This window comes from Portunus trituberculatus, chromosome 42 (assembly GCF_017591435.1).
Source record: "Portunus trituberculatus isolate SZX2019 chromosome 42, ASM1759143v1, whole genome shotgun sequence".
Taxonomy (NCBI): Eukaryota; Metazoa; Arthropoda; class Malacostraca; order Decapoda; family Portunidae; genus Portunus; species Portunus trituberculatus.
In genome coordinates this window covers 13,696,938-13,716,785 of record NC_059296.1, presented here as the reverse complement: position 1 = coordinate 13,716,785, position 19,848 = coordinate 13,696,938, and the positions used below count along the sequence as shown (strand labels likewise).

Here is a 19,848-nt window from a genome sequence, read left to right as displayed (position 1 = left end):
TAAGGCTCCTTCATGGAATGTAGACGTGGTCCTTAAGGCTCTGACATGTCCTCCATTTGAGCCACTTCACCAAGCCTCATTACGGGATCTGACTAAGAAGACCCTCTTTTGGTGGCCCTGGCTACGGCTAAGAGGGTTGGAGAGCTTCATGCCCTTTCTCAGGTCATAGCCTCAAGAGGAGAGGATCATATCTTCCTGAATTCATAGCTAAGACAGAAACCCCTCTAAATCCCGTTCCTAGAGAGTTCCCTCTTCGAAGTCTCTCTTCAGTGGTGGGAAGAGAGGATGAGGAACATTTCCTATGTCCAGTGCGAGCTGTACAACACTACCTTGCTGCAACAGCCAGCAGTGTTGCCAAATGAAAATTTTCTATGTCGCTAGATTCACCTTCAAAAGTAGCTAAAAGGAGTCCAACCACAGCCTGGTCAAAGTCTCATCAGTGTATATATATATATATATATATATATATATATATATATATATATATATATATATATATATATATATATATATATATATATATATATATATATTACAGCAGTTCTTATATGAAGTCGCTTGACTTACATATAGGATAACCATATTGTAGGCCCTGCTGGATTTTTGTTATCCATACATATATTTGTTATGTTACAAATAATTTAACGATAAGGAAAACAGGTACTCACCATTACTCGAATTCAGTTAGGAAGTCCCAGTCCATAGAAGCTTCCTCTCCAAAACTACATGATGCTTGTGCTTCTGCGACATGCAAGTTTCCTGAAGCTGCAGCCGAAGGCAGTGAGGGAACTTGATAAACAGTCATGGTGCCGATTTTCCTGATGACATCTATGGGCAAGTCGTAATTATGGCAACATTTTCCGTGACGCCTGAGTCCATATTTTATGGCCATGATAGCATTCAGACTTTTGATGCTTAATCTGTTGCGAAGTTTTGTTTTGACGATATTCATGTGGCTGAATATGCGTTCAACGTCAGCATTCGAATGTGGTAAACACAGTAGGGTTAGCGCCAACCGGGAAAGATCTTCAAAGGGGTTGTCTCCTGTGGCATCCCTATATGAGGCAATTTCGGCCCAGAGGTGTAGAGTGCTAGTGTTTTCTGTCCACTTTATGTGGTGTAGTTTCTTCCACTGAAAATCGATTCGAGTGACAGTAGCAGCATCATCGTAAAACATTTTGGCCAGATCAATGATGTCTGATTTTATTGGTTGAAGACAAACATCTGCGCTCAGAGATGACATGGACTGCAAAGCACGAACATTTTCTGGTAACCGCTGCTGAAGTTGTTTTATGAGCTCAACTAGAAACCATATGCATCTTTGTCGAATGTCTTTTTCATCAGAAAATTTACACTCTGAGAGAAGGCTATACAAGAGCTTATTGAATTTATTCTTCTGGTACACTTATGTTTGTCCTATTATTGGTATTTACTGACTTTGCTACTTATTTCTAATGTTGATTTTGACTTCCTCCTAATATAGAACCTATTTTACCCCAAATCTGAATATTCTGGATAGTGGATACTCTGTGCTTATCTACGTACATGAAAAACAGAAAAGGCATATAAAAAATCATTACCCTCACATTTCAGTTTCATACTCTTTTTCAAGGGAGTATGAGAGAGGACAGTCTTGCTCTCCTCCACCTGACCAGTTCTCATGTGCTTTCAAAAATTCTAACAATACTTAAACCTAGTTGTAATACTTTCTTCATATCTTCTTTTTATTGATATGAAACTGTAAGACATAATTATGATTTATATAATGCATATATAATCTTATATGAAGCTGTAAGACATAATTATGATTTATATAATGCAGGTATCTATTCATATGCATATATAATCTTGCAATTTATTGACAAAACATAACAAATATTATCATGAAAGAATTTAGCAATTTTTAGTACAGAGTCAAAATGTGTATGCATCCCCAATTTTTCATTTTTATATACTTTTTTCATGTAGATCATGCTTTTCTGAAAGTTGAATATAATGAAGCAACAACCATAGAAAAAAAAAAAAAAAAAAATTCAAAATTCACTTAAACTGAAAACATTATTTTCAGCTGCCAAATTACTAAATATTTAGACTTCCACAGTACACTTCTACAAACTGCTTTATGCTAAAGCAAGATTTATTGGTACAATAAAATGGCATAGTTTAACCTTCACCACAAATCTGCAATTCTTACAAGGACATCACCCTCAAATTCAGCTAATATTATGTATGGAATAGGCATGAAAAGTGCTGGAAAATACTGAACACATGCCAAGGTAATGCTAATAGTATTATTTGAAATACATATTGTAAGCAATGATATGAGAGGAGAAAAAGACAAACAAAATTATGTAACTATAATTTGAAATGTGTGCATATACTTGTTAATTACTGAAACATTCTGGAAAAATAGTAACAATAAATTATTGACCATTAAAATAAATATCCAATTAAATTACTAATTTTCAATGGACTGATTCTAATTTTTTATTGCCCATTAAAATAAATAAACATCAAATAAAATTACCAATCTTCAATGGCCTGATTCTAATTTTAAGAGTAAAGTTCAGAAGAAAAAGAAAAATCTAAAACCTGCCAGAACTAAAAGAAACTTCAAAGTTCTACAGCTACACTGGAACTAGTACTGGCAGCACTACAGCTACAATACTAAAAGAGTACGTATAAAAAAAAATATTGCATAAATTCATACAAAACTATTATGACATTTATTACTCAAAATATATAAAAATCACTAAACTAAGAGTCAAAAAATACAAATATACTATGGAAATGTAACTGAAATCAGACATCCTCAATACTTGCATGTTATACACAGCTGCAAAACAATGGCATAAAAATGCACCCATTATGAGAATACAAGACTTCTTATTATTTCCAAGTATATACCACATTCTATGACTGTATTATTTTCTGAATCTTATCCTCCTCCTAGAACTAACTATTGCAAATACTACCACTGCTATTACTACCACTAGCACCACCACCACTAACACTATCACTGTTATTACAACTTCTAATATAATTGTGTTGATTTGTATTTAATTTAATAATTGATAGCCATTTATGAAATCATCATGCTAGGTAGATATTAGCATTCACACTAGTCTATCACACGTCAGCTTAGGAAGACTTATCACTCTCCTCCTCAGAGTCATCTTCATCATGGTAGTGAGTAACTCGCTTTGGTGTTTCTGCTCGGGGATGAGGCACAAGAGAATCTGCCCTCTCCAATACCTGTGTACAGAAAGATTTAGTCAATCTATTGATCTGGTAATTTTGTCAGTAAATGACTAAATGCTCATAATATCAGTGAAAAATTTTGACTCTTAAGGATTGCTGAAAGTGATATGCCACTTGGGAAACTGATAAAACAATGTGATGCTGAGAATGGAGGTAACTAACTTTATGTGTCATGCTGAATTTAGTAACAAGCAAAAAAAAGGCAAGAAACAAGTGGATTAGACAAATCTAAACGCTTTAATTGTAGTTCTATAGCTATACATTCCTGAACAGTGTTCAAACCAATAAAATACACAGACTGGCTTTTACAATTCATTTGCCTTTATCCATGAATACTTTACTGTTTGATTTTTATTTCCCTGATATGTGATTGGTCTTTAACCTGTAAATTGTGGCATACATCACATGATGAACAATGTATAATTGCAACTACAACATATGATGCGAAAACTATCTTTAAATTTGGCAGCCTATACCTCGTTCCTGTATGTCTTAAAGTGATGTTTGGCAGCTTAGGGTGAGTTCACGCTCCCTACCTTACTACAAATAAGTGCCTGTGTCTTGACATTACTGCATTTAGTATAAACTTTTATTTTCCATTAAGCTACTATAAGTAAATCTCTTCCTGTTTAATACCATACTGTGTTTTGTTCATCTAGACATCCTCCTCCATACCACAACAACTATCTGTGCATCAGCTCTCTCACCATCACAACAACAATCTACCACCACACTGAAAAACTCATTCATTGCTTACTACCCACTATCTCCCAGTGACAAACTGCAAAACTCCAATAAACCACCACACCTGAACTAGTAATGTATATAATGAACTAATATTTAGTTTTCCTATACTTTTCTAAACAATGTTTTATTTTATAACAGTAAAAGTTATTTTTGAGAAATTTCTATGACAATACATACTTGTGCATCACAGTTATGACTGCCAGAATCCTATAGCACCATTTACAGATTAAAGAACAAATTAATATATTTTCTGTTTTCAACTGGACTGTAACTAGTAATCTAGTTTTGCATGTATACTATATTTTTCCAATACAATACCTCTACTCATTTGAATATCTTAAAATGATATCACATCTACAGTCATAACTTTTTTTTTTTCTTTTCTGTTTTACAATGCTTACATTTTTTTCATTCTTCTTTCTCTAAAACACATGATGTATTATTTAGTAGGAAAGAATGTTCTAAAGAAATCTATAATGATACTGAATACTCACTCTATATTTGGTCCTCTTATTTTGCTCAGGAGTGTCTGCCTGGATGCTTGAGGCCCTAGAGCGTGTGGATATGGGGCCATCACTCACTTGGAACCGTTGTTCATGAGCCACTGTTGATTCATGAGGCATCTGCAAAAGCATTCAGTAAAAATAAATTCCATTATTATATGCTAGCTTAGACTGACCATCAATGCATAAATCTTTCATATTCATTTGCAGCTAAACTTTATTTGAAAAAAGTGCAATTAGATTTCAGATTATCTAACAATTCATTCAGAAAGGTCTCATAAAACAAAGGAATGATTGGTAGCTGTACAACATATACTCACCAACATGGCAGGGGCACGGAACATATAGCTGAATGGATAATAAATCAAGTTGAGAGGTGTTGAGGCATACACATCAGCATACCTGGCAACCTGAAAATAAAGTTGTATTCCGTAAGTTTCCTATAAGGGCAACAAAAATGATAGCACAAAAATGCTCACCAAGATGCAAACAAATTCACTCACTTGGGTTGAAAAATGTGTTTGTCTAGAGCCAGACCTGAAGAGTGAGCCACTCATACCATAACTCAGGTCCATCTCATGAGTCACTTCTCTGATGGCTCCCCGGACTTTGCTGAGATCTGGTCGCTCATGTGTGCTGGAGTCTAGATTTCTAAAAGATGGTGATGGAAAAAAAGGTTCAAACTAAAATATTGAATTAGCTACTCATGATTCCTCAAGTTCTGATAAAGTAATGATGAATGATAATGTTTTATTCTATATCTATTTGATTATGTATGCTTGTTTTATGCAACTTGCCTATGTATAATGCTCAAAATTAATTTATACCAAAGTATATGTGATTTATTTGTACTACTTACTTGTAGAGATCTCCCATTATTACATCTAGATTTTGGAGCTTAGAAAAGAGAGTACACTTTTCAGTCCACACATGAAGCTCTTGAACTAATTCTGGAACAACTAAAAATGTGCGCCATCCTCGAATCTTTTTACTCTTCAGAATATCACCAAAGATGTGATCGCCAACATATAGCACATCCTTCCCTTTGGCTCCCATAAGTTTGTTGAAGATGTCACAGCTGCCTAGAAGATAAAAATTGCATTACTAATACTGATTGATTTTTTTCATAATTTTGAGAAGAAAAGATTTTTACATATGGTTTAAAGAAGTGTAACTATATATCAATTTGTGTTTTACAGGACTAAATCAAGCTTCTTACATGTATTCACCTAGTTCTATTGTACAGGATTCATGTGGGGTTCATAGTGTCCTGTCTCTATATCTCCACTTATCTAATTTTTCTTTAAAACTATGCACATTATGTGCTACAACAACTTATCACTTAATGCAATCCACTTTTCCATTGTTCTATGTGGGAAAACTGATTTTTGTTCAATATCCTTCATACACTGCCTCTTCCTAATCTTCTTTGCACATTCTCTTGTCCCTCCAGCTTCTGTCACTAGCACTAGATCTTGCTTGTCTATCTTTTCAATGCCATTAACTATTTTATACATTGTTATTAGGTCTCCTCTTTCTCTTCTATCTTGTAAGGTTGGCAGTCCCATTTCCTTCAGTCTTTCTTCATATGTTAGGTCCTTTAGTTCCGGCACCATCTTTGTAAGCTGTCCTCTGAATCCGTTCTAATCTTCTTATATCCTTTTTCAACCTTGGCGACCACATCACTGCTGCATATTCCAACTTTGGACATATAATACTAGTTATAATTTTTTTCATCATGTCCTTATCCATGTATTGAAATGCCATCCTAATATTAGTCAACTTTTTAAAAGTTGTTCCAAATATTTTACTTAAGTGCTTTTCAAGGCTCAGAGTTTTTTGTACAACCACCCAGATCTTTTTTCTCTTTAGTCTTCATTATTTGTTCCTCTCTTATCAAATAGTTCCACACTTGTCTTGTCTTACTCTTTCCTAATTCCATTACATAGCATTTCTTAGCATTGAATTCTAACTTCCACTTCTTACTCCACTCATATATTTTGTTTATATCTTCCTGCAGCAGCAAACAGTCTCCTTGGGTCTTAATTACTCTTAACAATTTTGCATCATCAGCAAACAAATTGATATAACTGGTCACTCCATACTGTATGTCGTCTACATATACCTGGAACATGATGGGGCTAACACTGACTCCTGTGGCACTCCACTTGTTACTTTACTCCAGGATGAGTATGTATCCCTGATCACAGTTCTCATCTCTCTATCCTTCAAGTAATCCCTTATCCAATCTAATATTTTCCCTCTCGATTTTCCTACATTCTCTAACTGCCAAAGTAGTCTGCTATGTGAGATTTTATCAAAAGCCTTTTTTATGTACAGGTACACCATGTCCACTCATCCATCTCTACTCTCCAGTCCTTCTACTACTTTTGGGTAGAAACTTAGTAAATTTGACACACATCATCTTTCTGTCCTAAACCTAAATTGTCTGTTTGATATAGCTTGTTTTTCTTACAGATATTTAACCCCTTTTTCTTTGATAAAAATTTCACATATCTTCTCTACAACACTTGTAAGTGACACCGGTCTGCAACTTAATGGTTCAGTTGACTTTCCTTCTTTGAATATTGGGATTATGTGAGCTCTCTTTCATTCTAGTGGTACTCTCCCTTCCCTTAACGAGCTGGTAACCATTTCCCAGATCTTTACATTCCTTTAGTGCCCCGCTTGACACATCATCTGGCCCCATTGCTTTTCTGACATCCAAATTTTCTTGTCTGTGCATTATGATTTCCTGCAAGCCTGTACAATGCAATGTCTTATTTGGTTCTGTAAAATCCTCTTCTTCAGTGAAAAGTATTGAAGCTCTCATTCATTATTTCACTCATTTCCTCTACTGTTTTGTATGTCTCCCTTCCTTTAACTATTTTTTCTATTGTTTCCTTATTCTTCATCTTACTATTGATATACTTGGAGAAAAACTTGGGTTCATCTTCACTTTTCTGCCCAACATCTTTCTCAAAGTTTCTTTCTTCCTCTCTTCTTACTCTAACATATTAATTTATAGCAACTATAAACATACTGCTGTCTGTTGCTTTCATTTCTCTGCTTTTTGAGTTTCTTCCAAGTTTTATATTTTTTGCTCTTAGCTTCTATACACTTGCTATTGTACCAGGCTCGTATACTCTTCTTTACTCTATAGATTGGTACATATTTCCTTACTCCCTCGTTATACTTCTGTAGGAATAATTCATATTTTCCCTGTACTGTCTTGCCATTCATAATGTTCCTCCATTCTATGCCACCAAAAACCTGTCTTAACTTTTCAAAATTTGCTTTTGCTTAATTTAATCTCCCCTTTTGTAGTCCTCCCTGTATCTTAACACTTCCCATTCCTATATTTCTAATTCTAATGCTACATGGTCACTTCTTCCCATTGGACTCTGATACTGAATGATAGAAGGGGGCTCTGGCTTCTTTGTGAAGCAATGATGGTTCTTCTTCACCTCTGTACCATGTTCATTCTTCTACCCACTGATCCAGTGTATTGACCATAGTTAACTGTAACACCTGCTTGCTCCACAATCCAGCATTATCCATTACTTTCATCTTTTTCCAGTTTACTAATACTAATACTAATAGTATTTTTCCATCTTTTGAATCATATTATCCAAGCACTTAATCACCTCTCCTTGCATTTCCTTATGTTTTTCTGTTCTCCATGTATTGGTCTTTGGTGGCACATACATGACTATGATTCTCATTTTTTTTCATATCTTCAGTCTTGATTGTTACTCCCATTACTTCTGCCATGCCATCTCCATAGTGCACTTTCTCCACACATATATCATGATGAATCATTATTAGCACTCCTCCTCCCCCTTTTCTCTTTCTGTCTCTTCTCCAACCTCTTCCTTAAAACTAACATGGACCTCCTCCTTTAATTTTGTTTCTACGATGCACATTACATAAGGTCGTTTCTCCTTCAAATAGTATCTAACCTCCGACACATTGGACAACAACCCATCTATATTTGTATGTCTATCTTAATTTCTTGCCTCTCTCTCTACTTGTATTTCTTCCATTACCTTATCTTTTTCCCAAAGATACCACTTCCTCAGTCTCATATCTAGAACCCTTCAGTAGAACTTCTTTTTTATCTCCATCCTTTTCTCTGATTTTTCCTTAGCTTCATTTCTTAGCACTCTCTCCTTTTCTCTCTTCTAAATTCATATCTCTTTTTATCCATATATCTTTAAATTCAGTATCTTCAGCCAATTTCCCTTTTCTTGCCGTTATCTCCTCCACCTCCATTTGAGATCGTCGCTTTCAGTGGTCTCATTCCTTCTTCACTATACCTTCCCAATCTAAGCACTTCCTCCACTTCCTGCTCCAACCCCTGTATGCTATCCTGAACCAACTTAATAACATCTTTTGCCAATTCTCTCTCTCTCTCTCTCTCTCTCTCTCTCTCTCTCTCTCTCTCTCTCTCAAACTTGTTAGGGTTTCTTTTTTCCTTCAGCCCAAAAGTCAGGATACATTTCCTCTTGTCCACTGTGTCCTTCACTAAATCCTCTTTCTCCTTAATTACTTGAATTACTGTGTCTTTTGCCTTTTCTTGTACCTGCTTTTTTACTACCTCAGATAATTTAATTTTTTTCTCTTCCTGTTCTTTTTTACAGACATTTCTTAATTCCTCCAACTTGATCTCACTTTCCACTTTATCTGCCTTATCCTGAACTTTTTCTTATAGACTCTTTAACGTCACTTCATATTTGCCACATGTAGCCATTAATATACTATTTTGTCTCTTTAACTTCTCTATCTCCTCTTTCATCACCTGGTTCACTTCTCTTACTTTCTCACATTCTCCTATTTTCTCACTTAGTTCAGTGTTTTCTTTAGTTAACTTGTCTTGTTTTTCCAGAATACTTGAGATCAGTTCCTTCATGCATCTCAACTCCCTCTCTACATTCACCAATCTTCTCACATTACCTTTGTCTTCATGAAATCCTGAAAATTCCTTATCAGTGTTTTCTTCTCCCAGTCTCATCAATCCAACTGGTGTCTCAATAATGCTTGTCCTATCTAGACTTGGCAGCACCATCTACATCTGTCTCTCCCTCCATTATTTCACTTTAATGGTACCCAAATCTTACTTATTTTTGGAGACAGGACACCTTATAGCCCCATTTCCCCCCTGTACATACAGTCTAAGTCCTTCTGCTTCACTGCGCCTGTTAGAATGTTCCTCTGGGAGCTCCTGGCAACACAACCACTCTGTGTGTGTGTGTGTGTGTGTGTGTGTGTGTGTGTGTGTGTGTGTGTGTGTGTGTGTGTGTGTGTGTGTGTGTGTGTGTGTGTGTGTGTGTGTGTGTGTGTGTGTGTGTGTGTAATTCACCAAGGTTGCCTGCTGGTCACCTAGCCAGCCTTCCCCATTACGGAGCGAGCTCAGAGTTTATAGACCGATCTTCAGGTAGGACCGAGACCACACCACACTCCACACACCGGAAAAGCAAGGTCACAACCCCTTGAGTTACATCCCATACCTACTTGCTGCTAGGTGAACAGGGGCTACACAATAAGAGGTTTGCCCATTTGCCTCGCCGCTTACCGGGACTCAAACCCAGGCCCTCTCGGTTGTGAGCCGAGCATGCTGAACACTACACTACATGGTGTGTGTGTGTGTATTTACCTAGTTGTAGTTTTACAGGGCCTGAGCTTTTACGCTCGTGTGGCCCCGTCTCCATATCTACACTTATCCAATTTTTCTTTAAAACTATGCACACTCGTTGCTGTCACCACTTCTTCACTCAGACTGTTCCACGTCTCAACACATCTTTGCGGGAAACTTTATTTTTTGATATCTCTTAAACATCTTCCCTTCCTCAACTTTTTACTATGCGATCTTGTGCTTCGACTGTCATATTCTTCTCTCAGGAGCAGTTTTTCATTATCCACTTGGTGGGTGGGTGGGTGTCTGTGTGTGTGTGTGTGTGTGTGTGTGTGTGTGTGTGTGTGTGTGTGAGAGAGAGAGAGAGAGAGAGAGAGAGAGAGAGAGAGAGAGAGAGAGAGAGAGAGAGAGAGAGAGAGAGAGAGAGAGAGACTTTGAACTTACCTCCTGAACACACTTGTCCTTGTTTAAGTTTTCCTGTGTGAGTTCCTAATCTAAGTTCACCAGTGCTGCAGTTCACTTGTCTCAGTAGTGTACCACCTGAAAAAAATGCTGGCTTCCCTGCATCAACACCAATAAAGTCAAAATAGGTCTTCCAGTCTCTTACATCACCATTCTGAAAAGAAATAGGGTTTTTGCACCTATAGAGACAACACTGACTGCAAACTTAATAAATATACCCAAAAATTTTTCTATGGAAATTAATGAGCACTTAGAAAATCCAATAGTCATCAATTATAACCAAGGTTCTCTCAAATTTATAATGATCTACACAGCACAATAAAGAACCACAAAGAAGTATATGATTGGTCAAATTTTGTACATACTAGTGTTTGACTTGCCACTAAGTGACATCCACAGCTTAAATGCAAAAATAAATCATAACCTTCATATTTTGATAGTGTCTGTTTGCTTTGGTGCACAGGAGTAATCTCATGAGCAATGTTAATAGGTCGGTTCTGAATATAGTATTCTATAACATTTATTGAATAATGATAACAAGTCATTATGGAATCACATATCCTTACCTTATCTGGGAAGCCAAGTAGGTACCCCATGACATCATTTGTGTACCAGTACTCAGAATTAGTGAGAAGGAACACTTTGGCACCAGATTCCCTCATTCTGTCAAGTAAGAGGGGAAGTCGCTCGTCCTTGTGCACATATTCTTCAACATTTTCTACAGTCTTCTTCTTTAGCTCTCCCTGCAGGAAAACAATCCTCATTACTTTTTTTTTCATTTAAAAATATGTAGCTGAACCAATCTGTTAGTGTTGATTATATCCGATGAAAACAACATGCCAAGTTTTCCAGGCATTTCATTCCTTGATTTTCATATCTCCATTTTATACACTGCACTGTTTACAAATCAATCTTTCTGGTCATCTTTGACTCATTCTCATCATAATTTTATACACACTTGAGAAGTTTCAACATCAGTGGAAATGTTTTCACTTCAGTGCAGTCATGTTGTACTTGTTGGGGATCTGTGACAAAATATAGTTAACTTCAAATTCACTACCATAGTTTGATACTTTCTTCTATGTTTCTTTTACCCATTTGCTTTAAATAGTCACATCCTTGGCATTGTATATACAAATTTCAAAAACAAAAACAATTCATCTTTCCACTTTGTACAGGCAGAGACATGTCTTGAATGTTGCTAGTAGCTACAGTATTCATCACTGTACATAAATGTGTATATCTAATTATATTCATATAAAATACACATCTAATTCCAAGCTTCACAAAAATAGGTTGTGAAATTTTAGGCTTTTTGCAATATGGTTAAGTAAACATCACCGAGCTGGAAAAAATAGAAATAACAAATGCAGAATGGTTGCAGAAATAAAAATATGCCCTACCTTTGTGTGAACCCAATCAACGGCTGTTCTGATGTCCTGGAAAATGCTGTTGTAACTCATGAAGAAGTCCCCAAACTTAACACCCTCAGTACATTTTACATACTGATTGGAGTTACTAAAAAAGTCCATGAGACAGGCAATCATGTATATCTCTGGGAGGTTAAACAGAGTATTCATGACATATATGCGATTTTCGTCCAAGTTGATGAACTTGTTGGGGTACAGCTCATACACTTCAGACCTGTGGGGAGGAACAAAAACTCAAATTTTTATTATATGTGATGGAAAGAATCGTGTGCCTATTCCTTATCCAGTTCATATCAGTCCCAAAGATTTGTTTGTCCCCAGATTTATTGTAATAAACACTGAAAACATATTCACATTAAATAAGAAAACAACAGATACATTTAATAAGTTATCCAAAGTTATCAACAAATATTAATAGCTATATAATATGATGTAAGTTTATGTACTGAATGAACTAAGTTTAGAAATCACATATACTGAGGCCATTTTTCTAGTTCCTGTAAAGTATCCCAGGCTAAGCTTAATAATAATTACACAGTAGTATGTTGAGAAAGTAAAAATCAAACTCAGAATTGAAGATTTTGCTGTTATATTGTCAAACAACTTCTTCCAGGAATCAAAACCATGGAGCACTGATAACACAACTGTGCACTATGAATCAGTATTTAAGATTAGTTTAATTTCAGTGATACTATTGAAGGTCTTTCAGTCATAACTATGAATAATTCAAACAATCCTAAACCTCTTTCCAGAGCATGATCCCCATACACTAAGAAGATTGAAATTATTGAATTATAAATGTTCTATGATTTTCACATTAAAAATACCATGAGGCATTTTCTCAATTTAGGAAACTGTGATGAATGGCAATAGTACAGAGTTAAACAGAAATAAGGTTGAAAGGGCAAAAACGAGACAAGGCAATATATATATATATATATATATATATATATATATATATATATATATATATATATATATATATATATATATATATATATACACACACACACACACACACACACACACACACACACACACACACACAGACACACACACACATGGAGTATTGGGTGAAAAAAGACCTTGGCTTGGGTTGAGACTGCAGATTTTTTTTTTTTTTTTTTTTTTAGCTACCTCATTTACCAATTAATTGTCTCTTCTCCGACCTTCCTCCTTTCCTTTTCTTGCTCAATATTTCCCTTCCCAGTTATATACCATATTTACACCTTCTCATTGACCCTGACACCATTTCCTCTCCCTCCCATCAGGCGGCCAGCAGGTGCTTCCTGAGGTGTGGCAACCTTCACCAGGGAAAACCGTCGCGTTTTTAAGGTCTGCAAATAGCACTGTCGGATCGCAGCAGATGGGAGCGTGTGGTAATTTTAGGGCAGCGTATTTATATAGCAGGCTTAATGTGCTTAAATACAATGAAATGATATAAAATAATATATATATATATATATATATATATATATATATATATATATATATATATATATATATATATATATATTTACTTATTTGAATAACTATATACCTACATCTATGTATCTATTTAAAGGCTACCTGTCATATCTATCGATTTCTTAAAGCAAACCAGAAGTGACAAGTATTTAGTTAAAATGCAACACCAACTTCATTTCTTGATGTTAATTGTATAGTCAAATTTTGTGCAACATTACAACGAATAGCTAATGCACCACCACTTGCCAGGCCCCAAGTGAATGGAAGTACTATGATATATGCGACACAAAGTAACTCAGAGGAAAGGCTAAAAAGGTGGGACGGTGTCGAAACGAGATTACAAGGGAAGGAAGGAAATCACCTTCACCTACTTCCTTCTTCCCCTCTCAGCCCGCCCTACCTCCGTTACTATATCACGTAGCAAGGCACTTCTGTCAAGGACCCGTACACCATCGATAACCAACACGATGTAAACGCATCCATGCGTTGGGAACTCAGCATAAAAGATTTCGTCAAAACTGATTAGTGATTAGTAAAATTATTTTCTCACTCCACCGGCACAAAAGCATTCCGAAAACAAGCGACTCTAGGTACTCTTGGAAAAAAAAAAATCATTCTTCCTTCTGGTACATGAATTGTATATTAGAACATAATAATAAATGAGGGAACGAAGAGCTACATCAGACTTGACAACGTGACATCATGGCCTCCCAGTTGCTATGGAGGGGTAAGGATGGCTAAGCCATCTAACCTTGCTTCTTCTATATATAACCTTCACGCTGTGTCGTAATTCCGCTCCTGGTGCACATAAGGCCAACTAGCGCAGTTAACCAAGTGAAGGTGAAGCGCATGTGAGCAGAGAGCAGAGGATCGGGCCGTCGACTCGTGTTGTGACGCCACAGTACAGGGGCCAAGGTGATGCCAGCGTGGGCCGTGAAGGGCTGTTGGGGACGACGGCTGCTTCCTTCTCTCTCTTCCTTCTGGGAAACGCCTCGGCCTTGACAGTTTAAATCGATAACACTTGAAATGCTTTAAAACGAAGAAAGATTAAGTACTGCGTCATTCTGCACATATATGTAGACTCACCGTGTTTACAGTGCGATTGAGAATACTTTACTTAATTCACATTGGTTTTACATTTGAGATTGTGTAGGAGCACTAAAAGACTCATTGACCTTTATCGTTAGCTAATTATATCATAACACCTTAAACCGTTCTACATTTCTGCGTGCGCGGTGGTTGCTGTGAGAATAATAACACATCATTGAATCTACCAAGCACGACTCAATGGAGCTAGATTAATTTAACTTATTGGGAGAAAACCCAGCTTGTCCTCAATGCATATTGTGAAATGTTCAAGGCTCTAATGAGGAAATTTTTCAAATGGTAAAGAGGATCAGTTCCGCGTTTTCTTTTTTTTTTCAGAGATAATGCAAAAATCTATTCATACCATCATTACCAAGTAAAAAAACATCCTTAAAAAATTAAAAACAAATGATGAAATTAGAAATAAAAGTCGCACAAAGTGTAGTCAACATAGGACAGCATAATGTATGAGAAAGTATATGTTACTAATACTAAAAGTTATCCCAAACATGAATCGAAGCACCCCTGCTAGCTCTGATTGACTAACTTAACACATTCATGTGCACAACACTGGAAACACGCCCAGGCCCCAGTGACTCAATAGCAGAGGCGCTCAGGCGAGGCGTACAAAGGGTGGCGGCAGTGACTGGTGGTTGTGGAGGAAAGGGTAGGAGTGCGTCGCCGCGGAGTTGGCCCGTCTCCCACATGCACCGAAGCTACAAATTCCAACATATACGGAATATACTTTGTTTCCTCCACTGTTACTATGGCACCGGTGAGCAACCATCTTGATTCAGCATAAAGCGGTACAAACAACACTATGTAAATCCTAGCGTGTTATGAAGACAACTGTACAATATATTGCCACTACTTCACATTACTATCTCTCTCTCTCTCTCTCTCTCTCTCTCTCTCTCTCTCTTTAGCAAGGACCTGTCATAATGATACACATAGATACAAACGTAGTCTATTTGATTATTTTCTCACTGAGAACTGAATGAATAACAGCTGTCTCTCTCTCTCTCTCTCTCTCTCTCAAAAAATCAAAGGAACTGCCACGGATAACAATGTATTAACTGAATATACTCAATAGGACTACAAAATCAGCAGAGAGAGAGAGAGAGAGAGAGAGAGAGAGAGAGAGAGAGAGAGAGAGAGAGAGAGAGAGTCGTCAACAGCAGCAGCAGCAACAACAACAACAACAACAACAACAACAACAACAACAACAAGTAACCTGCAAAGTAAATTAAACTTAATAAAACCACCACGACGCACTGACGAACACCGCCAGCCAGTGCGCTATCTGACTAATGGTGGTGATGTCCTCATTAGCACCACACAAAGTCATGCGCATTGCCCCCTAGAGATCTAAAAGCTTGTAAGTGACTGTAATGACGGAATAACTTATATACGTACAAACAGGAGTCAGTGAACTTGATGTTTTGGAGGGAAGAATGGGTGAATGTGATTATGCTTGAAATTAATGGTACATGCATACGTTTCTCTTGACATAGTTACGTGTGTTAGATTGATGATATGGAAAGACAGATAGATAAATAAATAAATAAATGGATGGATGGATGGATAGATATATAGATATATATATATATAAATAGATAGATAGACGGACAGATAAAGAAAGTATGAAAGAAAGTAAGAAAGGAAGGAAAAAGAAGGAAAAAAATGAAAGACAAAGAGTAAAGAAAGAAAAAAGAAGGGCATACAGACGGGGAGAGAGAGAGAGAGAGAGAGAGAGAGAGAGAGAGAGAGAGAGAGAGAGAGAGATGCTTCTCTCCAACATAAATATAATATCAATACGCAGAGGAAGTAAATGCAAACACGTAAAAAAATCACGTTCCACAAAGGAATTCTCAACATTACAATACTGTAACCACTAAATCCAATAACAGTTAATGCCATAAGCAACACAGAGCGAACCCTCTGCACACTTAGTCTCAGCTCCGAGCAATAGATGTGGAAAGACATAGGTTTCATTAACAATACCACACATGTTCTCTCTTTAACTCTCAAGATAAAAATGTTGAAGATGAACCCGCACTGTCAAGGTTTCCAGGTCAAGAACAAACAAATCCGAAGGAGTGACAGAATGAAAGGGTTCGAAGGTGGTGGAAGTGAAAGAAATAACGGTGGAGAGGAGAGAATAATAATAGTAGGGATGATGGAGTTACGAAGAGGTGTGAGAGAGGGAAAAGGGAAAAATAATGAGAAAATGGATTAAAGAAAAGTGAGAATAATAACAATTACGGAAATCTTCTTGAAATTCCAATGACATACGAGGACGTGTAAAACTACCACTTCAACCACGAAAACATTTGAAAATACCAATAACTTACATAAGAGAAAAGTAGGAGTTAAAGGGTTGAATCATAAGAGCCTTAGAAAAAAAAAAAAAGCTGCAAGAAGCCATCAGACCTACACACAGTAAATAGTCCTTGTGTGAGATATACCTATTTCCTCTATCAATTACATCCATAAATTCAATCTTCTTTTAAAGTTCGTTAATGACTCAGCACTAATCTGTGATTACTGGGTCCATTCCATTCATCTGCCACTCTATTTGATAACCAATTTCTCTCTCTTTCTTGCACCTAATTTTTTTCAAGCCTGAATTCATTATCTTCTATCCTGATTATTGATTGTGAGAATTTCACTTACGACACCATTGTTATATATCCACTGCACTCATCACTGTATTCATGAAAGCGCTCATGAATATCTCACCAGCTTACACTAGAGCCTGTTTAGTATATCAGTATCATGAAAATACTCTTAAAAATTCCACTGTCCTAGATATACAACTGAATCATAATAAAAAAACATTCTCAATGACTCGCAATGACTTACACATGAATCTGTTTATATATATATATATATATATATATATATATATATATATATATATATATATATATATATATATATATATGATGTCAGATATTTTTCTCACGCACACCTTCTCCTTCATATAATTCTCAATATCTGTGTTTACATTATTGCAAACCCCCAATTTCATACACACACACACACACACACACACACACACACACACACACACACACACACACATAAATGTATAACGCGGCCGTGTTTATTACATGAGGATGTTTAAAGATCATTTGCCATTTTTAACGTAATGGCGTAATGTTGTTCTGTCAGCTTTTTTTGCACCGCTACTTACATGGAGTCACTTGCTGATTTCATTTCTTTTATTGCTGCTTCATAGTTAATCACAGCAAATACATTCTCTCTCTCTCTCTCTCTCTCTCTCTCTCTCTCTCTCTCTCTCTCTCTCTCTCAAGTGCACAAGGCTACTTACGGCTTGAGGAACTTGAACCCATGGATGCAGACGAGGATGTTTCCAAAGCCGTCCACTTTGAGCAAGTTGCCATAAGTGCGATCGAACCACAGCCCTCTGAGATGGAGAAAAGGAACAAGGAAAGACACGGTAAGACTATACCACCACCACCGGTGATATCACACACTTCATTTTCTCCAATTAATATCCAGTGTGAAAAAATTAGCAAGGGCAAAAAGAAAGAGAAAAATGTAAAATATATTATTTTCTTGTATAAGTGCTCATAAATATAAGAAACTGTTCTTAATGCTATGAATCGTTGCTTATCGCAGTGACAGTGTTGAAACTAAGTCTGTTTTTAAGTAGTGGGAGGTATTAATTCATCCCGCCTTGGAAGCATAAGAGGTGGAAAACAATCGCTACCTCAGAGCTGCCAAGTTAATGTTACCGAGTCTTTCCTGCTTGTCTGATATACTCTACCAGGTCCCCAAAGATGAAATTTATTGGCTACGTTTCGCTCACTCTAGGAACCTCTTTACGAAATGCCACGCAACGAATCATTTATCTTTTGGAGAGCTCCTCGAGATTATACTGTCAAAATTTGTTAAAAAAAAAAAAATAAATAAATAAAAAAAAATTAATAAATAAAAAAAAAATCAGGAAAAAAATAGACAGTACTGAGGTAGCCGTTACTCTCTCTCTCTCTCTCTCTCTCTCTCTCTCTCTCTATCGAATATCTAATCTTGCTTGCTTGCTTGCTTGCTCTCTCTCTCTCTCTCTCTCTCTCTCTCTCTCTCTCTCTCTCTCTCTCTCCTTACCTGATGGGGAAGCACGGGTCATACTCGAACTCCTTAATCTCTTCCGGGTAGCCCACGGCAATGAGTCTCTCCTTCAGAAAGTTGAAACCCAACGTCTCATACTGCGGTGACTTATACTCTGTGTGGGGGAGACGAGTCCTTATCATAACATACCCGTCAAGCTCTGTGTGTGTGTGTGTGTGTGTGTGTGTGATGGATTTCACAACTGTGCACACTTCTATCTCTACGAAGTTTACGATGAATAAGTAATCATGAAACTTTTTTAATCACACACACACACACACACACACACACACACACACACTTGTCTCACTATCGCAATCAACTGAGTAAAGGCGGCGTCACACTAGCACTTTTCCGTCTTCTTTTTCTGTCAATTTTCTGACGACTGTCAACTTTTGCAGACGGTGGCCGTCACACACAAGCTTGCTTCCGCCTTTGCCGCGCTTGTCGATTGTAAACATACATGGCTCCTCATTCACCCCAGCAAGCCGCGGCTTTTTTGCACCTTATAATGTAATCAGCTGTTCTGTGATCCCAAAGGCAACGGTGACCTCTAATACTCTCTATGAGAAATTCGTCAGTGTGTTTTGTCCACCGCTCATCTTGGCCAGCTACTTGGAAGTTGCCTTGGAAATATTCAAAAGCGTCGCACATTCGCACTCCCCTGGAAATGTACACTAACAACTGAGGAACTTTTCATTGCTAGGCTAGAAGAAAAAAAAATATGTATACAAATATTTATTCATCAATTCATTTAAATTTCTTGTCATGATAATAGCATTCTTCCGTTTAACAATTTTTTTTTTTTTTTTTAATAAAAGTGTTGATTAGAAACCATAGTTCTTATTTTGACTAAAAATTGGCGCTAGACGACGGAAAGAGTTGACAGAAGAGTAAAAAGACGACGGAAATCGCCTGAGACGACGGAAAAAGTGCTAGTGTGACGCCGCCTTAAGTAACGTGTGTGTGTGTGTGTGTGTGTGTGTGTATTCACGGCCACCTGCTGGTCACCCAGCCAGCCTTCCCCATTGCGGAGCGAGCTAAGAGCTCATAGACCGATCTTCGGATAGGACTGAGACCACATCACACTCCACACACCGGGAAAACGAAGCCACAACCC

At 37.0% G+C, this 19,848-nt stretch overlaps 1 protein-coding gene across 8 annotated transcripts in view; it reads right to left on the bottom strand.

Moving 5' to 3' along the window:
• Positions 1–1,374: 1,374 nt before the first annotated feature.
• Positions 1,375–19,848, bottom strand: part of LOC123517543 (cytosolic purine 5'-nucleotidase-like) — a 58,619-nt gene continuing 40,145 nt past the window's right edge. For all 8 annotated transcript variants that reach the window (XM_045277705.1, XM_045277704.1, XM_045277708.1 and 5 more), the window contains 10 exons: positions 18,726–18,843; positions 17,929–18,024; positions 12,012–12,252; positions 11,175–11,351; positions 10,591–10,762; positions 5,371–5,593; positions 5,015–5,162; positions 4,832–4,921; positions 4,503–4,631; positions 1,375–3,255 (listed from right to left, as the gene is read on the bottom strand). In XM_045277705.1, coding sequence (XP_045133640.1) covers positions 3,142–3,255; positions 4,503–4,631; positions 4,832–4,921; positions 5,015–5,162; positions 5,371–5,593; positions 10,591–10,762; positions 11,175–11,351; positions 12,012–12,252; positions 17,929–18,024; positions 18,726–18,843 — 1,508 coding nt within the window. In that variant the 3' untranslated portion in view covers positions 1,375–3,141. The remainder of the gene's footprint in view (positions 3,256–4,502; positions 4,632–4,831; positions 4,922–5,014; positions 5,163–5,370; positions 5,594–10,590; positions 10,763–11,174; positions 11,352–12,011; positions 12,253–17,928; positions 18,025–18,725; positions 18,844–19,848) is intronic.